Raw genomic sequence first — 23,900 nt, 5'->3', positions numbered from 1 at the left:
TGGCTCTGCCTTTTACATGTATACAGAGAGAACATACCATTTTGGGATGAATTAGAAGAATGTTCTATCTTTCAAGCTTCCATTTAGCTTTTATGAAGGAAAAGCTTGTTTGCTGTTTAATCACGTTGCATTCTCAAACAGTAGGAACACCTGTAGGGATATAAACTGTTCCAAGTGATTTCTAAGCTTTCTGTTACTTTCTCCCATCTCATCTACACCACGTGTACTCTCTTAATTTTTTCTGTCTCTGCTCTTTTGCAATTTGTCTGATTCTTTATGAAGCTGATTTAGCTCATTAAATCAGCAGAATTATGCTAGGTTGTTTTTTTGATAAACTGAGTGAGCTAGCTAGACACAGAGCACAGAGCAGGCTGTCTGCATGCTCTGAAATTTTTGAAATTTCTGAACTATAGCATAAGCATAGTAGAGCTGACTGAATCCACCATGCCCTATGCAGCAGTCAGTGACCCACCGGCAATCTCTGTACAGATTTATTTTTAAATAGCAAAACAAACTAATTTTTTAGGACTGTCAGTATTGAAAAGAGGTGTTGAAAGGGGTGGGCTAAAACCCTGGGTTAACTAGCTCTTCCCTTCCCCTCCCCACTTTTACATATGAGAGAGACAGTACAACAAACAGTTTGGTCTTTGCCTTACAGGATTTGTGCCTGAGGCATCCCTTCCAGCACTCTGACATTTGAAGCTTGGAAGACTTACAAGTGAAGAAGAAGAAAACGGAAGAGAAATTTACAAGAGCTTCCAAGAAATAAGAGGTGTTATGGTCTGGACAAGGTTTTTGCAAGAGGAAAAACAAAAGGCTAGAGAAATTGGACTGATGTTCATGTGACCAAAGAGAAGGCAAAAAAGGGGCTGGTGATAAAGAGGAAGCTGATTGAAGAGTGTAAATCATTCAAGAGCAGAGCCTTGCTGAAATATGGAATACTAGAAGTAGAGAAATGCAAAAGCATCTGGTAGAGATAATGAATCAACAAACATAATTATCAGAAATGCTGTGCCTCGTCAGGCACCTCCCATAGAGAATATTGAGGCAGTTATTACAGCAACAGGACTTCACTAACCCCAGGATATGCTGTTGTACAAATTCTGTAGAACAGCTTTTCTATAGGAGACTTGATTTTAGCACAGCTTTCACCTGACAGAACTATATTTTTCTTTTCATTGAAAACATAACCATGGGAGATGCAAGTTCTAACTGAAACACAGGGTTGATGTTAGGCTCCTGAAATTTCTGGGATTGTTGTGGTGCCACCAAGAGGAAAGGCCAGATGAAAAAATTAACTTTGTTTTTGAATGGACTATAAATTTAGAAGCTGCACAAGATCATAGAGAGTAAGTCAGTGAAGGTAATTAAATATACAGAAAACCTGTCTTAGGAAGCTACTTCTTGCAAATGGCTGGAAGCTGAGTAATTATTTGGAAAGACGTGTTATGTCAATATCTTCATTCTTGCTCTATTCTATGTATTTCCTTAGTTGTGTATACAGCTTTGGCCACTCAAAGACAAGATACTGACCTGGATGGACTGATTTGACCTACTATGGCTGTTTTTATGTATGGACTGCCGTTTACCACAGTATTTCGGCATTTTAACTTCTAGAAATTAGTTTAGTTTCTTCCTCTCAAAATTGGAAAGGATTACATTTGTTTGTTTAACTTCCAAGTGAATGTAGGAGTAAAGCTTATGTTTTTTCTTTATTTATGTGTATTACAGAATCTCTATCAGTAAACTATTGATAGTGAATCTAAGGTACTTTCAGAAATGCATTATTGTATATGAGTGAGGCACAAAAAGTTTTGATGCGTGCTGATTTAAGATAAGACAAATTTTGGATTTTTTATTTTAAGGGAGGACCATGTCCTTGCAGTCAACTTGAATTGAGAGTAGTGTGTAAAACAAGTAAAGCATAGTTCCTACATCACAGAACCTGAGAATCCTTTTTAAACATAATACAATGTGAGGAAGTAATGTATAAATAAAGTATACTTTTTTTGCTAACAGCATTAATAATATACTAGCTTCTTAAAATACCAGGGGTGTCATTTGTGTTTGAGCCTTTACATTGATAGTGTATACATCTTTATGCTTGTTATAAGTGTCATTGCCAGTGATTACAGTTGTATCAAGCTTTAATTTAAGGGAAATTATATAAGTTGTTCTGCCTCGGAATACCAGAATGATATTGTGTTAACTCTTCATGAATATTGTGAATACATTGTTCCGAAAAGGATTTAGCTGAAAACGATTGCCATTGTGCTGGGTGCTATATACAAAAGACCCTTTCAATTATTATACAGGTTTTCATCATTGTGAAGCAGCTAAAGGAAGGCAAGTTGAGCAGTGTTGTAGTGTTTCCTGTGGTGACATCCCCATCCCCACTCACCCTAGTCCGTTTTTTTGCTTGAGCAACTTGATTTTTGAGGATATTTTTGGAAGAAGCACTCTTTGTGCCCAACAGCAGTGTTATGGCATCATGATATTTTTGGAAATATTTTCTAAATGAGAATAACATGGTACTGCAGCAATAAAAACATGGGAGTGCTGAGTCTGAGGCAGGTAACCTGAAGTAGTGGTTTGTAAAGTCTGGTGCAAACACAACTGCCTGAAGGTGGTTTTAAAATTTCTGATTTTATGCTTATGAAAGATTACCAGAAGGAATAGACAGGGGATTTTAGACTTTGAGCTGAGAATTTTCATCACTACTCAGTTGGTATTATCTCTTCTTATTAAGCCAAGCAAGTCCAGATGGTGTTAATTCAGAACTTGAAGTACTAAGTGAGAAGTGATTTCAAAGCTGGCAGATATGCGCACAAGTTTATGCAGTGCAGGAGGTTGGTTTACAATGCAGTTTGAGGTTAATGGAGTGGGACCAGAAATTGTATTTTATATATATGTATCGATACATATAAATACGTTTCTGGTTTAAAAAAACCCAGACAGTTATATAAAGAATAGCAAAGCTTGCTAATTATTTTATTTAGGAGAAAGCACTGAATATTTATTAAAAAAATATGGGATGTTATGGTAGTAGTTGAGATTCAGTGTTGAAATGTCATCCTTAACAGATGAAGGAAAACCTTACTCCATGGGTAGATGAGTGCAAGTGATAAGTTAAGACAGCTTTACTAGGCACCACTAATCTCACTGTTCATACTGTATTGTTTTGGGACATTAGTCCATGTTTTAGGATGTAAAAATTTAGGATAAATTCCTTATTAGAACTTCACTGCTTTCACAGATATGCTGAGACCTTATATTCCTGGTTTCATAATTTCTGTGGTTTTTTTAGTGTGGAAAGTATAGAATGAGAAGATTAGATTCTAGGATAAGGTAATAAAATTGGAGGCATAAATTACCCCTCTCTATAGACAGGTCCTTTCATGTGGACTGTTTCTAGAACCTAGACATAGGATAGGTAGACCATCAATTTTGGTTTGTCATGGCAACTTGTCTTTCCCAGGGTATGTTGATTGTACTTTTGTAAAGTGATATTTTATAATGAAAGAAAGCTATAATTCTCGTATGGTGCTTGTTAACGTCTACATTTCTTTATAATTTGCAGATTGCTTTTACCAAAACTTTTGTTCAGCATTATGCTTTTATTATGAAAACACTGAAGAAAAGCCATGAATCAGACACAATGTCTAATAGAATTGTGCATATCAGTGTTCAGTTGTTCAGCAATGAAGAACTAGCACGCCAAGTAACAGAAGAATGTCAGCTGCTGGATATTATGGTCACTGTTCTGTTGTATATGATGGAAAGTTGCCTTATTAAAAGTGAATTGCAAGGTAGGTTGACTTCTTTCCATGGATAATAAATTGATTATAGAGAAAATTTAATGTCTTTCTTTGGTAGCCAATCCACTCCCTTAACCCCTTCCCAAAAATGCACAGGATCTAGCAGTATATGGTAGAGGCTGAGTCTCAAAATTTCTTAGAAGTGTAGTTATCTAGAGTGCTACTGATGTTTTATCCTTTGGTTTGTAGAGTTTTCTTTTGTAGGAATGTTATGTAGTTTACAATACAGAGTATTATCTTGCAGGTGCTTCGTGTGTTGGGTAAAGTGTGTAAACACTATCTGTGAAGCTCTTTTGAATAAGAAATTATATATGCAAATTGACACCTTTATTAATTTTAAAAATATTGTCAAAATATTTCACAAGCTATTTGAAGTATGTAAAATTGTTTTAATTTTTCTCACCTGCGATTGCCTTAATAAAGCTTGATATAATTAGAGGAGAATGATTTAATACTTCATAAATATAATAATTTGATCAAGCTTTTCGTTGACAGAGTGGCAATTTGAATTTGAAGTAGTGTACACTCTGTAACTTTTCTAGTGAAAACAGTTGTCCTGTTTCTACCATCCTTGTTTTACCTGTCCTTACCTGAAAATGGTGGCACAACAAATCTTCTGTTTTTCAGGCTTTCACGTACCTAACAGTCCACAGACCTCTCAGCCTTCTTTATCCTAGCTTGATTTTGAAAACACTCTCTGCTGCTGCTAAATAAGTACCATTAACTCCTGCATTAAATTGTAATTTTTCTTGTCTGAAGTATCTTTTGCCTCTGAGTCCACACTATGTATAGCCTAATACAGAATGAATCCTTAAATGGGAAATGCTCACTCATCTAGCTGTAAAAAGTACCCTCATTCATCTGCAATTCAACGTGAGAAATTCTTTTGTTGCCCTACAGAGATTGCTGTACAGTATTGGAAGAAGAATGTTGAACCTTTCTCTTTAGCAGTTTGTACACCAAGTGACTTTTGCTAAACTAATGCCATATTGGTGGAATGTCATTTAAAACTACCTTTAAGTGGTTGTTTTTACTGTTGACCAGTATGGGATGTTGCTAGCGTGGCGTTAAGGTTCTGTAAGGGATCAGAATTTGCAGCAAGCAGCAAAAGGCTGTGACGGTGAGTTGACATTCTCTGAAGAAACTTCCTGGTAATTAATTATATAAGCTGGAGCTGGTAAGTTAAATAACATCAGTTATATTTGTGATAGATTTGAGATAGCTGCTCCAGGGGTAAGTCTTTTCTCACAAGACATGAAGTGACCCGTTTCCTTTCTCCGGCACCAGTGATTTGTCTTAGCTAAGACTCCATCATGGAATCTGTCCAGTGCTTTTCAGTGTTTTCACAACACTTCCTCCTCACTGCTTTAAATATGAGGGGTTGGACATACTGTAAATTGACAGAAAAATTTTAGTAAAGGACTTTGTTTTTTTCCCTCTCATACTCTCTTTGGCCTTCTTTTGCAGTTCTGTGGGCTTGTATCTTGCGTTTAGTTCAAGGTATCTCTTAGGATGCTGGAAATAGTGAGAAGTCTGTTAGAAATCTGTGCTGGTGAGACAAAATTGAGAAGAATTCTGTTTGTGCAGCTGGTGTAAACAAGTAGGTTGTTTAGTATCTGAATGAGACAAAGTTTACAAATCCAGCCAATGGATAGGTGGAGAAAACATGTTGGAGACTAGGAAGGAGAACATGGAGTAGGGATTGTGTCTGCTAAGGGCATGTTTATTTTGCATTGCTCGCAGATACTAGTTGTCTTTTAGACAGCTGACACCTGTTCGAAGTATACAGTTTATAAAGGATGTTTGTGGATGCCAAGCGGCAAACTGCGTTCCTGAAACAGAGAGTTGACCTAGGGGCTGTGTTAATGCCAACTTCAAAAGTGGTACTAGTTCAGCTTACCTGTCTCACACATGGTGTGAAAGGATGAGGAGGTGAAATATGGATGCAGATGATAAAACTGGCTCCCTAGGAAGATTTATGTCCCTATGCTCTTAGAGAGCTTTTTCCTCTCTGTCAGGACTTTTCTCCTAGTGGACTTTTCGTGGGAGAAGCATTTATACCCCAAGGAAAAAGTTTGGGTAACTGTCCTTTAAAAAAAAACAAAACAAGCCACAACTCTTTTCCTTTGGCTGACCTTACATTAACCCTGTCTTGTGAGTACTCTGAGTAAGAGGCAATGCCACTGCAAGTTTGAAGTAACTCTGGATTTGTCTGATCTGTACTGGGGCAGGGAGTCAGCAACGTGTATCTGTTGGCTCTTTGCAAAGTCCTTCAGCAGTTCAGGCAGAACCAACCGAGATATTATCCTGTTCTTGCATAGGCAGTGTGAGCACATGGGAACCAGGCAGCTGAGCTACCAGACCTAGTTTCCTTTCCTCGCAGATGTTCCAGATAATAAGAGTGATATTCAAGAGTATTTGATCAACTGTGGCAGAGAAGTTTGAGAAGCTGCACAGAGTGCTTCTGGCTTCCTGTTCCTTCCAGTGGTTCAGTGTAATAGATAGGAGTCAGTCTTAAGAAATGGAGCTCTATATTACCTCGTGGTAACAAGGAGGTATCTGTTCATAGTTGTGTGCAGTTCAAACAGAATATTTGTCAGGATGAAATCTGATTCATTTTTCTGACTGTGCTGTGTTCTTGAGAAGCAAAACTTGTCAAGATCAAAATACTGCATGACTTCAAGTTAGAAAACCTGTTGACATAACAGGCAAGAGAGCAGTTTTTGGTTTTGTTTTTGTTTTTCCTGGTACCAATAAACCAAATAAATAATTAACCTTGGAGTAAAAAAAAAAAAAAGTCCAGTAATTACAGCAAAGGGGAGGAAAAAAGCTTACATATATACCAAAGGGAACCATTCTAGATACAGATATGCCTCATCATCTGGAGGCTGGAGTCTCTTAATAAGTGTCTTTTTAGCTGTGGTGATGCCATATTGCTTATGACCTTTTCACTGTGTAAAGGGTAGCTACAAGGGTCCTTCAGTGCATTTGAACTGGACAAGAACCATACCATCCCCAAGGCTGATGATTGTCAAATAAAGAATTTTCTTTCTTCTGTTTGCTCGAAATAGAACAGCAACTGACAGATGGGTGTTGGAAGTTCTTTCCCTTGGATTGTGATTCCAGGACCAATCCTGTTTCCCTTCGGGTCTTTCCGGGGTCCCTCTTACGAAAATCAAATAGATATATTTAACAGTTGTAGACGATGTACTTCTGTGATTTGTGGAGGAGACTTCTACCACCCCACCCCCCCCACCAGTTTCTTTTCCCCTTCTTCTGGGAACCTTCTGTCCCAGGAAGGCTGTATAAACCCTCTCTCTGTCCCATGTTCAAAGTGGAAATGCTTTTCTCTGCTGTCCTCAGACTCAACACGGCAGTCTAGGTTTTGATCACCAGATTCCTTTTTGCATGCTGTAAGGTTGTTTGGTCGCTGGAAGTGTGTCAAATTCAAAATAGATTTCAGATGTTCATAATAGAAATTTTGTTGTTTGGTCGTCTTATACTTCTTAAGAGTATTCAAAAGAGGCATCGCAGTGATGGTTTTACTAATGCACTGCTGTTCAAAGGTTGCAATATTGTTCAAAGTATGTGTGTCTCCTACTGAGTGGAATGAGTCCATGATGAGAAAACAGCCTCAAGTACCAGAAAGTAACTGTTCTTCTTTTCTGCAGTTGTGTGTGTGATCACAACGTTACAATAAATCTTAATTTTTATTTTGCCTTATCGTGTAAATTTGCTTTAAAATTACAAGAAGAAGAAGAAAAAAGTTGTGGTTTTTACTTTTTTTTTCTTTTTTAAATCTAGATGAGGAAAATAGTTTACATGTTGTGGTGAACTGTGGGGAAGCACTACTGAAGAATAATACTTACTGGCCCCTTGTTAGTGATTTTATAAACATACTTTCACACCAAAGCGTGGCAAAGAAATTTTTGGAAGATCATGGTCTTTTGGTAACATGGATGAATTTTGTATCATTCTTTCAAGGTATGTGAATTTATAATTGGTCCTAATACAAGGATGTTAAGACAGCTTAATGTTCATAGTAGCAAAATCCTTACACTGCTGTGTGTAAATATTTAATTCATTAGTATTCTATTAAGTCTATGTTCCTGAAAGAGAGCAGTATATTCTAGAAAACAAGTAGATTTGAAAATTATCTAGTCGATCTTTGTCCTACCAGGTGTGTGAATGTGTAACGCTAAAAAAATTGCATTCCACTTAGCCCTAGTTAAATATTTATTTGCATAACTCTGCTTAAATCTTTGAAGGTATGAATTTAAATAAACGAGAATTAAATGAGCATGTGGAGTTTGAATCACAGACATACTATGCTGCCTTTGCTGCTGAGCTGGAAGCCTGTGCCCAGCCAATGTGGGGTCTTCTATCACACTGCAAAATTAGGGTAAGACTACATTTCTCTGTCATTGTTCTTGGTTTTATTCATGATGTATTGTAGAGTTCTCAAATCTGAAAGGTCTATCTGTTTTGTGTTTGAAAAGTCTTGGGTTTTGTTGTCTTTGTCTACCAAATTCATAAAACTGTGGTTGACTTAGATTCTGTGTATAGTGAGTATAGAATTCGTGCTTGTACCTAACTTACTGTTTCCAGAACTGGGATTACAAGTTCAGGATGTGTACAGTCATTCCATATGAGTGTACGTAGGGAATAACTTCTAATGTGATGACGAACTTGATAAATGTCTCTGAATCATCCTGCATTTGTTCGGGGGAAAGGAGATACATAAGTCATAGAATGATAGAATGGTTTGGTTTGGAAGGGACCTTAAAGATCATCTAGTTCCAACCCCCCTGCCATGGACAGGGACACCTTCCACTAGATCACATTCCTCAAAGCCTCATCCCACCTGGCCTTGAACACCATCAGGGATGGGGCATCCACAGCTTCTCTGGGCAACCTGTTCCAGTGCCTCACCACCCTCACAGGAAAAAATGTCTTCTTAATATCTAATCTAAATATACCCTCTTTCAGCTTGAAACCATTACCCCTTGTAAAACTATTACACTCCCTTATAAAAAAAAAGAGTGCCTCCCCGTCTCTCCTGTAGGCCCCCTTTAGGTGCTGGAAGGCTGCTATAAGGTCTTCCTGGAGTGTTCTCTTTTCTAGGCTGGACAACCCCAGCTCTCTCAGCCTGTCGTATGAGAGGTGCTCCAGCCCTCCGATCACTTTTGTGGCTCTCCTCTGGACCCACTCCCAACAGGTCCATGTCTTTCCTGTGCTGAGGACTCCAGAGCTGGATGCAGTATTCCAGGTGGGGTCTCATGAGAGCAGAGTAGAGGGGGAGAATTGCCTCTCTCGACCTGCTGGTCGTGCTTCATCTGATGCAGCTCAGGATACGATTGGCCTTCTGGGCTGCAAGAGTACATTGCCAGGTTATGTTGAGCTTCTCATGCACCAACACCCCCAAGTCCTTCTCCTCAGGGCTGCTCTCAATCCATTCTCCTCCCAGCCTGTATTTGTGCTTGGGATTGCCCCAACCCACGTACAGGACCTTGCACTTGGCCTTACTGAATCTTGTCAGGTTTGCATTGGCCCACCTCTCAAGCCTGTCAGGGTCCTTCTGGATGACGTCCTTTCCCTCCAGCATGTCCACCGCATGACACATCTTGGTGTCATTGGCAAACTTGCTGAGGGTGCACTTGATCCCGCTGTCCGTGTCTCCAACAAAGATGGTAAACAACACCAGTCCCAGTACCGACCCCTGTGGAAGATCACTTGTCACTGGTCTCCACTTGGACATCAAGCCGTTGACTGCAACTTTTTGAGTGCAACCATCCAGCCAATTCCTTATCCACTGAGTGGTCCATCCATCAAATCCATGTCTCTCCAATTTACAGTGAGGACCGCGTGGGACAGTTTTGTGTGGGACAGTGTCAAATGCTTTGCACAAGTGCAGGTGGATGATGTCAGTTGCTCTTCCCTTATCCACCAACACTGTAACCCCATTGCAGAAAGCCACCAAATTTGTCAGGCATGATCTGCCCTTAGTGAAGCCATGTTGGCTGTCAACAGTCACCTCCTTATTTTCTATGTGCCTTCGCATAGTTTCCAGGAGTATCTGCTCCGTGATCTTGCCGAGCACAGAGGTGAGACTGACTGGCCTGTAAGCTCCCCCGGTAATCCTTTATTCCCTTTTTAAAAATCGGGGTTATGTTTCCCCTTTTCTAGTCAATGGGATTTCACTGGACTGCCAGTGACTTCTCAAATATGATGGATAGTGGCTTATCAATTGCATCTGCCAGTTCTCTTGGGACCCACAGATGCATCTCAAGTCCCATGGACTTGTGCACCTTCAGGTTCCTCAGATGGTCTCGAACCTGATCTCCTCCAGTGGGCAGTTCTTCATTCTCCCAGTCCCTGCCTTGGCCTACTGTGACTTGGGCGGTGTGGCTTGAGCACTTGCTGGTGAAGACTGAGGCAAAAAAGTCACAGCCTTCTCCATATGCCAGATAACCATGTTTCCTGTTTCCTTCTGGAGAGGGCCCACATTTTCCCTAGTCTTCCTTTTATCATCAACGTACCTGCAGAAGGTTTTCTTGTTGCCCTTGACGCCTCTGGCCAGATTTAATTCTCTCAGGGCTTTAGCTTTCCTAACCTGATCTCTGGCTGCTCGGACAATTTCTCTGTATTCCCCCCGGGCTACCCGTCCTTGCTTCCACCCTCTGCACGCCTCCTTTTTGTGTTTGAGTTTGTCCAGGAGTTCCTTGTTCATCCATGCAGCTTTCTGGCATTTATGCCTTACTACTTCTTTGTTCAGATGCATCGCTCCTGAGCTTGGAGGAGCTGATCCTTGAATATTAGCCAGCTTTCTTGGGCCCCTCTTCCCTCCAGGGTTTTATCCCATGGTACTCTACTGAGCAGATCCCTGAAGAGGCCAAAGTCTGCTCTCCTGAAGTCCAGGGTAGTGAGTTTGCTGTGCACCCTCCTCACTGACCTGAGGATCTTGAAATTCACCATCTCATGGTCACTGCAGCCAAGGCTACTCTTGAGCTTCACGTTCCCCACCAGCTCCTCCTTGTTGGTGAGAACAGGGTCCAGCAGTGAACCTTTCCTCATCTTCCCTAATGTGATTATAGTGTTGATTGTGTCTGCAAGTAGACACTTCATTGTGAATGGGGGATGCAGTAATTTATGGGTTTGTGTTTCACTAACAACCCGAAGTGAAAGCCTCTTATATTCTGACATCTCATGGTCACCTAAGTAGAGCAAAGTGTTATTAATATTTTCTGGACTGGAAATTATATTAAGTTGTAGTAAAAATTGAATCTATTAGCTACACGAATACTTTTTATTGTGAAAAAACTTTTTATTGTGAGTTCATGGTTATTTTTATGAAATAAATACACCTTTAAAATTAGCTTGTTAAGATAATATAATAGCCATGAGACAGCAACACCTGAATTGAACTGCACGCTGAAAAAATGTGCACGAGCATGCCACGCAATTTTAAACCAGTTTAAATCAGGCAGTTACAAAAGCTTTTCCATGATGTGAGTTATGCTGATACATTATGAATATATCAATTTATGAGTATAAATTATCTTTTGACAACTGAATTACAACTTTTGGCTTTTTGAAGCATTCCTTTCCTTTTAGTTTATGAATGGGAAGGTCTGCCTTTTGCTTAAGGCCTGTATGATGCCTTGCTTCATCTGTCAGCAAGACAGTCATGTTTTTACCCCCGTTTGAACCCTTTGGTCATTCTCAATAAATCTTGAAAGAGTTTTAGGAATTTCATTTCTTAATTGTCGTACTTGTTTAGTGAAAACTGGTGGGTGGGAAGGGATTCCAGCTCGTGTCCTGCAGTAGAGGAAAGCCGGGGGAACCTGGCCACCATAGAGGATGGAGCTGCAGCAGGGTGGGAGCATGGCTGTTTTATTTCCTGATGAGAAAAGGTGTCTGACTGAGCTATTAGGCACTTGCACAGCTGCTGTCTGGGCAAAGAACTACTGGTTTTTGCATGAAGAAGTGTGTCATAGATATTCTAGGAGTGTGAGGCAGGTCTGGAGTCTGTGTTTAGGGGGAAGGGAAGATTAAAGGAAAAGTCAGTTAAGAAATGAGGCTTTGTAAGTTCTGCTGATCACAGGGCAATTTGGTTTAGCTCCCCTCCCACCTTCCTTTCTTGCACATCACTGCATTGCTGCTAGAAGGCAATGCACAGCTCTAGTCTTGAAGTACATTATTTAATCTGAAAGATATTGTAGATTTAGGGTATTGTTATAGGGTTATATCATAAAATCATAACAAGGTTTGCTTATTGTTTAAATCTATGCACTGTTGTGTTATCATTGCATTTCAGGTGCAGTGTGATACCAAACTGTATGGACCTTCCCATAGATAAAATTTACAGGGCATTCCTTTTGAATGCATGGAATTTTTTTTTTTTTTAATGCTTGCCTCTCTAAATTTTTGGTAAAAATAAATGGATAAATCAAACAGTAGGCACTAGAACCAGCTGACCATTCTGAAGATGCCTTAATTCTCACCATTGAAATGATCGTCTTTTAGAGTAACAATGAAACCATCCTAATACTTCTCAATTTCCGTATGATGAGGGCATAAATTATGTACTGTAAAAATATTCTTGAAATAATATTTATTTGTAGTAGGAAAACAGTGACACTTACTTAAAACTGTTTTGGCTCATGTAGTACACTGGTTTCTCTTACTGCAGGAAACGCAGGAATACACACGAAACGTTGTCAGATACTGTCTTGAAGCACTTCAGGACTGGTTTGATGCTATCAACTTTGTAGATGAGGTAAATATCCTTAGTGAATTTAAGCAAAGTACTGTGAAAATCTGATTAAACTTCAGAGGTGATACACTTCCCCCTCCACCCCTCAATTAAATCCTAATTCTAGGTACTGATTGAAAAAGCCTTGCTGAAATTAGGATTTGTGGTTAATAGTTGGAATGTTATGTCCTAGGATCCTTTATTTGTAGAGTCCTGATGATTTAGATTTGCTGGTGCAAGCTTAAGCGGTGTGAGTGTGAATGAAGAGCTGAAGCAATGGCAAAACAGAAGTCGTCTTCTGTTACAGTAGTGGGGAGCAGCTTTGCCACCTTAGCAAGCAATTCTGTCAATCAATTCAGAGTGTCATTAGCTGTAGCATCCTGAATAAGGGAAATTTCTGAATCATCAGAAAGTGCAGGGGAATTAAGTAATACTAGGTTAGCGGAAAGTAAGTCCATCAAATGAAGACATGTAAGATACTGTTCTTCGTGGTTGTGACAAAGACATTTGTAGGTTTGGTTTTTTAATATATGATATTAAAATATCTTTATTTTACTTTCAGCCAGCTCCTAACCAGGTTACTTTTCATTTGCCACTGCACCGTTACTTTGCCATGTTTTTAAGTAAGGTAAGCACGTGTTTTAGTCACCCAGAAGATGGAAATTCCCCGTTGAGTGATTGTTCAGTACAGCATGTGCTTGCTTTTGTTTCTAGGCTGTCAAATGCCAGGAACTAGATCTGGATACTATCTTGCCAGATCAGGAGATGCTGATGAAACTAATGATTCACCCACTTCAGATTCAGGTACGGGCAGACTTCTGACTTTGATGCAGATGTGGAGATATGCAACAAAAAAAATTGCTGTCTGATTCTTTTAACTCCAGTCATTTAAATGTATTTAGAATTATTTAACAAGGGGGACTGTGTCTTAATTGTGGAATATCCGAATAAGCCATTTGTGGCAATAATAACTAGAATATACTCAGTAGATAGGATAGACTATTTTTTTCCCTTCTATTTACAAAATATGTGTCACTACTATCATCCTCTGAGAAGTATGATAATAATATTAACTGTAGTACTCTCAAAAGGGTAGAAGGAACCAGCCCTTTGAAAACAGGGAATTGCATGTTCATGGAATAGCTACCAATGGAGTGCAAGTTGAGAAGAAACATTAATCTGAAAATTTGGTATTTTAAATTTAGAATAATTTCAAGAATGGATGCACCCTGCAACGTTTTTTTTAATTATAGATTTGTATTTATTTGTATGTGTTAGTGAGCAGTATTTGTAATCACTGCTTTTATATCTGACTTTGTTTTAACCATGATGCCTTCATCTTTGGAGTACTTTTCAAGATTTTAATAAATAAATACATAAATCTCTTCATTGATTTCGGTCACTTTTGTTGTTTGAAATATGCTCTCATATGAAAGTATGGTATCCGTTTCATAAACTTGCAGTGGTTCTTTTTCATCCCTCACTCCCCAGAAGAAGTAAATCAGTATAAGAAAGTATTCTTTTATATAAGGGTGTAGTGTATATGTGGGTGTATGTATATGTGTGATAATATACTGATAATCTGCAAACTTTGAACTGAATAGCTTAATATCTCTGAAATGTTTGTAAATTTTTATTTTATCTGAACAGGCAAGTCTTTCTGAAATTCACAGCAACATGTGGGTTAGAAATGGCCTACAAATTAAAGGACAGGCCATGACTTACGTGCAGTCTCATTTCTGCAATTCAATGATTGATCCTGACATTTATCTGCTGCAAGTAAGTTATGTTTTCTGAGAAGCCAAGCCAATGTTTGTTTACAAACAAACAAACTACTGAACAAGATGAACTTATTCTCTTTCCACAGGTCTGTGCCTCTAGGCTGGACCCAGATTATTTTATTTCATCTGTTTTTGAAAGGTAAGGTTAAAAAATGAATGCTCTTGCTCACTGCTGTGCTAGCTGTTGACTAGTTAATGCCATGTGAGAAAAGGTGCGTGTCTGATATACATCTTCAGTGGTACAACTCTGCCTAGCCAAAGCTAATTTCTAAGGATTCTACTGAAAGAAGTATCTATCTCAAAGTATATCTTTGATTTTACACAGGATTGGCTTTTGATTTACAGTGTAGTACTGAAGCTTAGACATTTGTTTTCTGAGCATCTTTGGGTCTTTTTGAAGTTCTGCACATGTTCATATGCAAGCTTTCAGGATATGCTAGCCTGAAGATGTAGGTAAATAGAGATAAATAAGAGCTGCAATAGTAACAGACACAGGAAGTATGTCTCCTTTTCTAGACAGAGTAAGATAAGGGTTTGAAAACAGATTAATTGGCATTAGCCTTTATATGTTCATAAATGTAGGGCATTCTAATATGGAGTAAATAGCACATTCCATCGGTAGTTAAATAAAAGTCCAAGTTTAAAAATAGCAGAGTTTTCATGTATGTTTGCATGTTACTGCATTATATGCATTTAATTTTTGGTTTTGGTTGGGTTTGCTGTGAATGATATCCTGAGTTTCTCAGTACACTTCACATTGGTGTTCTACTGTTGGAGAATGATGTTTTTTACTTTACTCTTTGCTGTGTAGATTTAAGGTGGTAGATCTGTTAACGATGGCATCGCAGCATCAAAATACAGTTCTTGATTCAGAGCACGAAAGGTCCATGTTGGAAGGAGCCTTAACGTTTTTGGTCCTTCTGTTAAGTCTTCGTTTACATTTAGGTAAGAATCACTGCTTTAGGAATACTTGTATGTAAATAACATGCATGTTCATTTATATTCAACATATGTGATATATTCAATATATGTGATCACATGAAGATTCTGTATCTTTTTCAGAAAGACAGTATGTTTTCTACCTGTTAAGGTTGTGTGTTGTGCAACGTGCTCTTCCCCCCTCTTTTTTTTTTGCTGTGTTTTTATAGCAGTGTGTCATTACTTAATGTACGTATTAAGTTTAACTTGTGTTTAATGACAAATGTATGCTGAATGTATGTTTTAAACTCATGCTGTTTAATGGCTTTTCAAATTTTATTATTCTAGGAATGACAGATGATGAGATCCTCAGAGCAGAGATGGTAGCTCAACTCTGTATGAATGACAGGACACACAGTTCATTGTTGGATCTGATATCCTTGGAATATATTAATTAATGTGCATGAGTGAGAATGACAGGTACCTGGATAGTAGTGGGATTTTGGAGCTTGAACAACATGTTTTAGTTTATGTAATTGTAACAAATTGTGTAAAGGTGTGCTTGCATGTACTTAGCAGCAAAGTCACTTGCTCCAGCTCTAGTTTTTCTTACAAAATATGCAATACTTTGTAATAGTTTTAAATTAGTTTTGATACAAAAAGCTTAATTGCTTTTTTTAATTTTTAATATTTTTTTAGTACTACAAAAGTCTTTTACATGTGAGGTGGAAAGTCTGTTTTCCAGTGACATTGTAGAAAGTTCAGCCAAGCATTGCCTTTATCTGGATCTGAGCCTTTGCTTATGGCTAATTTTCTGCCAGTATAAAAAGAAGCCCCTCTTATATTGGCTTTTGCTATCAGTAGCTCAAAATGCAAATAACAGCAATTCTGAATGCTGCTTTGAAATTAGAGTGAAGTGCATGTGCTATGGGAGAAAGTGTCTTACTTGAAGAACAGCAAACTCTAGGAAGTCTTTCTGTGCAGTGATGTGGTTCATGTCCTCAAACAGCTGAATGCAAATATGCAGGTTTTGCTGCTGTCAATGTATTAAGCTGTGTAGGCAAATTAGGCTTGTGATTTACCAAAAGAGCTTGCAAACCAGGGATAGACATTGAGCAAAATTATTATGAACTGATAAAGATAAGAAAGGAGATTGAGAGTTCCAAATATGTAATAAGAATTATTAACTATTATGATATGACCTTGTAACTCAATCACTGAAGTATGTAAAATAAGCAAATTACTTAAAGCCATTCACTTAAGTGAAGCACTTAACTATGTAAAATAAGTGAACCATTTATACAAGCATTTGATTATTAATGAGCAGAAGTTTCCTTATTTATAATTACTACTTGCGATTTGGGGTAATGTCAGTAGGTCAATTAAGTATTGCTACCAAAAATGAGAAATAGCCAGTTCAAGATGGAGAGTTACTTTTTTGTGTTTGTGGATCCCAAGCTATTTACTTGCTTTTTCTGCACTTAGCTGTAAATGCAAAATGTTCTTGCTATGAAGAGAGCCAAAGTGTTAGTAAATAAAGGCAAGTACAAAAAAATTATATACATAATGGTATTTATTTCTTATTTAATACTTACCTCTTGAGCCAAGCATGTAGCAGTTGTCTTGCTTTAAGAAGTGTAATGTCCTGGCTGTCACTTCAGTAACAGTTACTGTTCTATAGCAGCTGGAGCATACAGACCTCTTGTGGTAAACACAGAGCACTGCGGAAGTGTAGCCTCTGAAATGAGCGACTGAAAATGTCAAGAGGGAAGTAAAATGCTGTGTCCTGAAACTAAGTTATCTTTGCTTTCCTTAATACAAACATTACATTCCAGAAAACCCCAATCCTAAAAGTGGTATTATTCCAGGAAGCTTGAGCTTTGAATCAGTCTTGTCAGCAGTTGCTGATTTTAAAGCTCCTGTTTTTGAACCTGGAGGTTCCATGCAACAAGGAATGTATACACCTAAAGGTATGGTAATCAGTGTCCTCTTATGACATACTCAGTGGTAAGATGCTTAACCAGAGCAGAGGTTTTTTTATTAAAAAAAACTCCACAACAAAAACCAACAAGAAACAACGAACAACAGAAAAACCCCACCAAGCAATGATACCCCCCCCCGCCAAACCACAGAAAAAAACCCAAAGTCAAAACAACCACCACCAAAAACTTGTCATTGTTGTCTGTTGGTTATATGTAAGAACATAGCTAAAGACTGTTAATAGTCTTTAATATTTGATCTAGAGCTAAAATGAGCTTGTCATATTAATCAGGTATCCTTAGGAGGCAAGGGAAAAATGGAGAACTGAAAAACTATGTAATTTGTATTTCACTCATCTGCATAATTTAAATCATTCATATGATTTAAAAAAAAATCTGATGTGCATTCAGTAGAGTTTAGAACTGCTTACACTTGTGAGGTGTCAGTTGTGAAGATATTTCCTTTGAACTTGTCCACATTTTGATTATTAAAGATACTGTGATACATAATTCTTTCTTTTATATTGCTTAATTATCTTAGTAACCTGTCACATTTTTCCCAGTCAGTAGTGAGGGTCTTGAACAAAGGTCAGGCTAGACTGCATGTGGAATATTGTTCTGTAATTCTGCAATCCATACAGTGCAAAAATGACAGGTTTCTTCCCTTGACCAGCTTGCCATCTAAATTGGACTCAACATAGTGTTGGTGTATCAAAGGAGAGGAAGAATTTAAGAACTCAGTGTTCTGTTAGTTTCCTGTCACTGAGCAGATCAGCCTGTAGGAATCTGAAATGCTTCATGTGCTCTGGTTATGCTTCAGCTCATGGCAAAGCTGAGGGGGATTAACTCCTTACTCCCCCGGGTACCTCCCTTGAGAACTGACAACCATTCGGTTTGTAGGCTGTGTTCTTTTGTGAATTTTTTTGTTGTTGTTAATGTAGGAACTAATACTGTACTAACTTGTTTGCCACTTTTTGTACTGGGAGATTGATGAGTCACTGAAGCTCTTCCTTTTGTAAAAATTAACAGTCAGTGAAGTAATTTTGTGAAACTAAAATATTGGGAATTGATTTGTTCTGGTTCCTTGATGTGTAATTGGGCAGCTTAACACCTATGTATTTAAAATAGCTTTATTTAATGTTTTGTAAGTTGCATTTCCTTATGTCATGTCTGGTTTCTAGAGCTTGTGACATGCTGGTCTTTTTCGAAACACAGCATGAAGGGAGAAAAAAAAGATGGATTATGATATTTTTAATTGTAACACTTCATATTTAGGGAATCTGATGCTAGATTATAGAGTTTTGGGGTTTTTTTTTGGTGTTTGAGTTATTTTTTTTAAACATAATCAACCTCTGCAATATATGGTTTGTCTAAAGGTTTTTAAGTGTCTCATTTACAGCAGTGAATACTGAAGTAATTTGTAACACTATGTAGAATCCCTTTTTCTTAAAGTAATAAAAAACTGAAAGAGCTGCTGCAAATATAAAAGCCAGCATATTTTACTGGTGTGCTATAGCCTTTTAAGTGTTTTTAATCTTTATAAGACTGTATAGCTTCTCAAAAAGAATGGTGATATTCCAGTTGCTCTGAAGAATTGTAGTTAGTGGCCTGTCACAGTTTGAGCAAATCATGTTGAGTTCTCCCTAATCCCTTGTTTCTCTAAATTTAAGGGAAAAAAAAAACTTATTGATTGCAGAAGCTCTATGTTTTGCTTCCATTAACCAATGGTTAAAAAAAACCCAAACAAACCATCTTCCAAACAAAGGACATAGTTCTTCCTCTTCTCTGTAGATCGTGTGCTGAAGATGAGCTCTGTGTGCATTTCTAATATTCCCCGTATGGCTCCCTCGTTTAGTCCTTTTTCCTCATTGTGCATTAGGAGCCCAAACAACTTGGTCTGTGTTTCAGACTGCAGTAGTAAACTCTGTCCAGGAAAAATTAATTTTTTTTGCAATCTATGTTTGATCATGTTTCATACATAGTGGAAACTATGCTAAGTGTTCTCCTTCAGCAGCGTATGAGGGTATCTGTAGAACTGGTAACGTTACCAGGTGTTAATAGGAGTATAGACCACTTGTCTTCCCAACCATGGGAAATTAATCTCAGAAGTGTGATAAAGCTGCCTGCTTTTGCCTGTGAAAACTTTAAACAATGTTGTAAGCACTTGTGTTATGCCTGCTGGTGGAGCTAAAATTCTGTGTCCGCTTGTTTTTTTCTTCCTTTGATGGGGTCATTGAATCTTGCCTTCTTGTTGCTGTGTCACGGGAGCCAAATGCTTCCAAACAGTTAATAGAATGAGTATCTTCATTTGGCTTAGAGTTGGACACTTAGGTTTGTTTTTTAATAACTTGTAAATAGAAAAAAATATAGCAGTTAAATGGGATATCTTTGTTCATAGTTTGCTTAGACATTTCTCTTTGTGATTGCTCTGGAAAGCTACTCTGAATGTTATTTTAGAGCTACTAAATTAAAGAGAGAGAACTAAGATTTTAATGCCAAGATAATGCATAGATATTAGTTATGAAACAAAGGAATGTCCTTAAAGGATTGATCAGAAATGTTACTTCATAAGAAACTTGGCAATTTGTGCTGTTGTAGTCATTTGTCTCACTGCACTTAGTAGTTTAATATCACTTACCTGCTAACTGCTCTGCAGTCTTTATTTCCTGTTTTCAAGGGGGCTTGTGCTTATGAAGCAGCAAGTGAAAAATAATTAAAACCTTTTCTTAAATATACTTGGAAGTTAAAAAGAGTAAAAGAGCTGCCTTTGTATACTTACAGTTGGATAAATAAATTTACTTCAATTTTAAAATTAATTTGGAATTTAAAAAACCAAACCTTTCCTCAGAATGTGTTACAACTGTTATTTTATCAGAAGTACATGATTTTTCTTTTCATCATTTAGCTCACATTGTAAATTATTACATAACAGAAAAGAAAACTCAAAGACATTAAAATAAAGCTTGTTAATAGAAAAGATCTCTTGCACTAATAGTTTGTTAAAGTTTTGTTTTGGAATTAAGAAAAATATTTTTGGTGAAATTTTGATGTCTTGATAAGTAGTAGTAATCATTAGTATAGTAAGTATTATTAGTAAGAATTATAAGAGTTACTGTACTTCAAAAAATATTATATAACAGAAAATTACATCATTAAAGCTAGTTGAGAATCTAGAATAAGTTGTAAGGTCTGTAAAGAGAATTAATATGTTACTTTTTTTAAACAACAGCTGAAGTTTGGGATAAGGAATTTGACCCTGTCATGGTAATACTTCGAACGGTTTACCGTAGAGATGTGCAGTCTGCAATGGACAGATATACAGCATTGTAAGTTGGATCATTTTTAGAAATGTAACATCATATTGTTGCTCATTGCACAATAATTTTTTTGTTTTCACTGTCTGGTAATGCTAATCTTGTTACTGATGTTTTCAGGGCCCAGATTTGTCCTTGAGTAAATAGTTTATAAATTTACATGTGGTATCAGTGCTTTGGTTACCTTAGTCTGTAACTCTTCCATAAATGTTTAAAAATACACCTGAAGCGCCACAATATTCCCATTTTTGGGAATAAATTAAATGGCTTAGAAGTGCTCATCAATTCTGAAGTTGGTCTAAACAGAAAGAATGCAGGATAGTTATCTATAACAGTGGCAGTTGTCTACATTATTGCAGTGTTTAACAGAAGTCTCGTTTGTTTCAACAGTTTAAAGCAAAGTGGTAAATTTCCTGGGAACCCATGGCCTCCTTACAAGAAGAGAACACCACTACATCCAAGTTACAAAGGTCTCATAAAGCTTTTACACTGTAAAACCCTGCACATCGTGCTGTTCACACTTCTTTACAAGGTATATTCATAATTCTCGTTAAGTCCAGTATTTTACTTCCACTTTTTTAGATCAGGAGTTCTTAGAAGAAGGATTTTTTAATAGATTATCTACAATAATAGATACAATAGTCAGGCTCAAATTTATGTTTATTTTAAATGTGTTTATTTTTGTTCTATTTTCTAAGTCTAGTATGATGATGTTTTTCTACCATTTTCATTATTTCATGAATGATTATCTTATATATACATACACTAAGTCAGGTACCCAAGTGGATGAGCAGTCCTACTCTACTTTGAGGAACACTATTTAACCATCAGAGCTGCCATTTGAATTGTTGTTCTGGGATGGTTTCAGGGAGTGTGGTGGTGTGAGTGGTGTTCCTTTGGCTCCCATTGCAGAGTTTTAAGGCATCAGCAGCCTGTTCAAATATATGCAACCTTGATGGCTTTAGATCCCCAATGGCAAGTACATCTCAAAACTGAATTTAGTTCTAACATCACTTCCTGGACACGTTCTTGCTTTTGATAATGTTATAGTACTTGTTTTTCAGGTCTAATTGATGCCTTTATATTGTGTTTGGTTTTGTCTTTGATAGTTGGCTGCCCTCTTTAAGAGAGATCCATTTTAAAGTGTGTATTCACCAGAAAATGGGACTTTGAATCTGTCTTTGTACTTGGAAAGTGCTTTCAAAGCTGTGTGCTGCAGAGGCAGATGAGGGACTGTAAAAACTGTTTTGATTGAGTAGTGCTTTTCCTGGGCAGTCTTTCCTTTTGTGCTCTTTTAAGTGCTTCCAGCTCCCCTAAAGCTCTTGTTTTGTTTTGCTGTTAAACTTCTGTTGACTAGAAAATATCTGTTGTTAAGTATAGTAATAATTGTGTGGTATACACAAAGAGCCATGCTTATTCACATGGAGTTGTTTCAGCTGATTTCTTTCTTTAATGAAGTATAGTATAAGCTGTCAATAAAACATTAAGATGAATGAAGATTTAAGATTTTACCTGAATTCATTCAATAGATTTCACCTTTTGACAGAAAAGGACTTTTTTCCTCAAGAGCCTCATATTGCTTACAAATTAATGACTTGAGTAAACTAAAGGTTTTGCTGTGTAATTACTGCAATTTCAAAAATCTACTTTAGAATATAAAAAATTTAGTATTTTACTACTAATTTTTCCTTGTCCATAACATGTTCTATTATGGGTAACACTGAATTTCATGTCCAGAGGCTATTGAATGAAGCTGTACCTTTTGGAAGCTCAGTAGTGCAACATCTAATGGTTGGTCAAGGTTTTTCATTGTCAGACGTCTAGTTCCTTATCTTGCCGAAGTTAAACCAGTGTCTAATGTTTTTCATGCTGAATGCCTGTTCTGGCATGAGTTTCCAAGACTGAAGGAAGCACAAGATACATCCCCTTTTTCCATGTTTTAAACATTCTGTTATCAAGATTCTGGATCTGAATTTAGCGGAACTGTAGACATTGCAAAGTTACATTGTGTGCATGTTCAGTGGTTGTTTATTTTATTATGTTAACTGTTGAAGTCCCAAGAAAGTAATCTCCAGACTGGGCATGCCCCATACCAGAGCTGACTAGAGCTTTGCCTGGAGTGACAGTACCTAGGTTCCCAGGGATTTTGATAATTTTGTCCAGAGAAGCTGCTGTGTGCAGTATACTTAACCCTACTTAGCCGCGGCCTGCTGCAGGGAACATGCTGCCTGATAACTGCAGGGTGGAGAACGAGGCTGAGATGTGGTAGTATGTGATGGAGACTGGGGAAGGACCATACCTGGAGAAAGTACTAGACAGGAGACTTATAGGAAGGCTGCTGAAGAAAGGGAGAGCTTGGGCTTATGCAGAAGATGAAATAATATCTTGACATGGCACAAAAATGGAGAATGTAGGGAAGGAATGCATCATCTTTTACTACCTTGATTTTATTTTTTTCTTGGCTATTTTTTCCTCTTATTTCGTTAAGAAGCTTCAGGGTCTTAAATCTTGAGAATCTTAAAATTTCTGGGTTGCTGTTTTATCTGGAATGCCAAATACATTTCTAGCAGATTTATGGATGGTAGAAATTACATAGTGATTGATCCCATGTATTGGCTTAAATTATGTTTAGTCTGTAAAATTTTGACAATGTATAAACCGCCTTTTTATCTCTTGACTTTTGGGACTGTCTGCGGAAGAACAATAATCTACCTTTGATGATTTGACTTTTCAGAAATGTTAGTCAACATGAATTTTGATTCTGACTGGTACAACTGCATATGGTTTTCATATTAATGTAATACCGAGTGCCCTTTTTAATTAAATAATCTCTGTAATCTCAGATTTGATTAGGTTTGACTAAATCAGCTGCTCAGACGTAATTTAGGAAAGCTATTTGTTTTGCCAATTGATGGGGTTAGCGCAAAGGACACAGGCACCAAATTAAAAAAAAAGTGAGCTTATTTTTACTTATGCTTAAGGTGATAAAATAATGAGGAAAATAATACAGTGAAAATGAATTAAAGCAAAATAAGGTAAAGCAGCAAAATAATAAGTGAACTACTATAGCAAGCAGAAAGTAAGGTAATGCACGTAATCATTACTACATAGAGTTAGTGACAGTGATTAAGAAAGATACATCACCAGTTGCCCTATTAATACATTACCATCATCCAGATCCGCAGTCGCTGGGGAGCCCATTTGCAGTGAGGATTTGGAGAACCCTTCCCGGCAATTGGGAAATCTCTGTACAGTGCGTCCACTGTATAGATGAGGCTTCCAAATTTCCCTGCAAAAGTTCCCCGCTTGAATAAACAACTTTCTATCTTAAATTG

General features: G+C 37.5%; 1 protein-coding gene across 1 annotated transcript in view; it reads left to right on the top strand.

The window, feature by feature from the left end:
• Positions 1–21,097, top strand: part of LOC104469682 (E3 ubiquitin-protein ligase UBR3) — a gene marked incomplete at its 3' end in the record, with an annotated part of 34,530 nt that extends 13,433 nt beyond the window's left edge. Inside the window, exons 7-19 of the mRNA XM_010084278.1 lie at positions 3,581–3,809; positions 7,623–7,802; positions 8,087–8,220; positions 12,511–12,597; positions 13,136–13,201; positions 13,288–13,377; positions 14,224–14,352; positions 14,441–14,493; positions 15,166–15,299; positions 15,621–15,706; positions 17,101–17,242; positions 20,481–20,577; positions 20,956–21,097. Coding sequence (XP_010082580.1) covers positions 3,581–3,809; positions 7,623–7,802; positions 8,087–8,220; positions 12,511–12,597; positions 13,136–13,201; positions 13,288–13,377; positions 14,224–14,352; positions 14,441–14,493; positions 15,166–15,299; positions 15,621–15,706; positions 17,101–17,242; positions 20,481–20,577; positions 20,956–21,097 — 1,569 coding nt within the window. The remainder of the gene's footprint in view (positions 1–3,580; positions 3,810–7,622; positions 7,803–8,086; positions 8,221–12,510; positions 12,598–13,135; positions 13,202–13,287; positions 13,378–14,223; positions 14,353–14,440; positions 14,494–15,165; positions 15,300–15,620; positions 15,707–17,100; positions 17,243–20,480; positions 20,578–20,955) is intronic.
• Between the last annotated feature and the right edge of the window lie 2,803 nt (positions 21,098–23,900).

Source organism: Pterocles gutturalis, unplaced genomic scaffold, assembly GCF_000699245.1.
Source record: "Pterocles gutturalis isolate BGI_N339 unplaced genomic scaffold, ASM69924v1 scaffold34430, whole genome shotgun sequence".
Lineage (NCBI taxonomy): Eukaryota > Metazoa > Chordata > Aves > Pterocliformes > Pteroclidae > Pterocles > Pterocles gutturalis.
The sequence above is the reverse complement of the archived record's forward strand: the minus strand, read 5'-3'. Positions and strand labels throughout refer to the sequence as shown.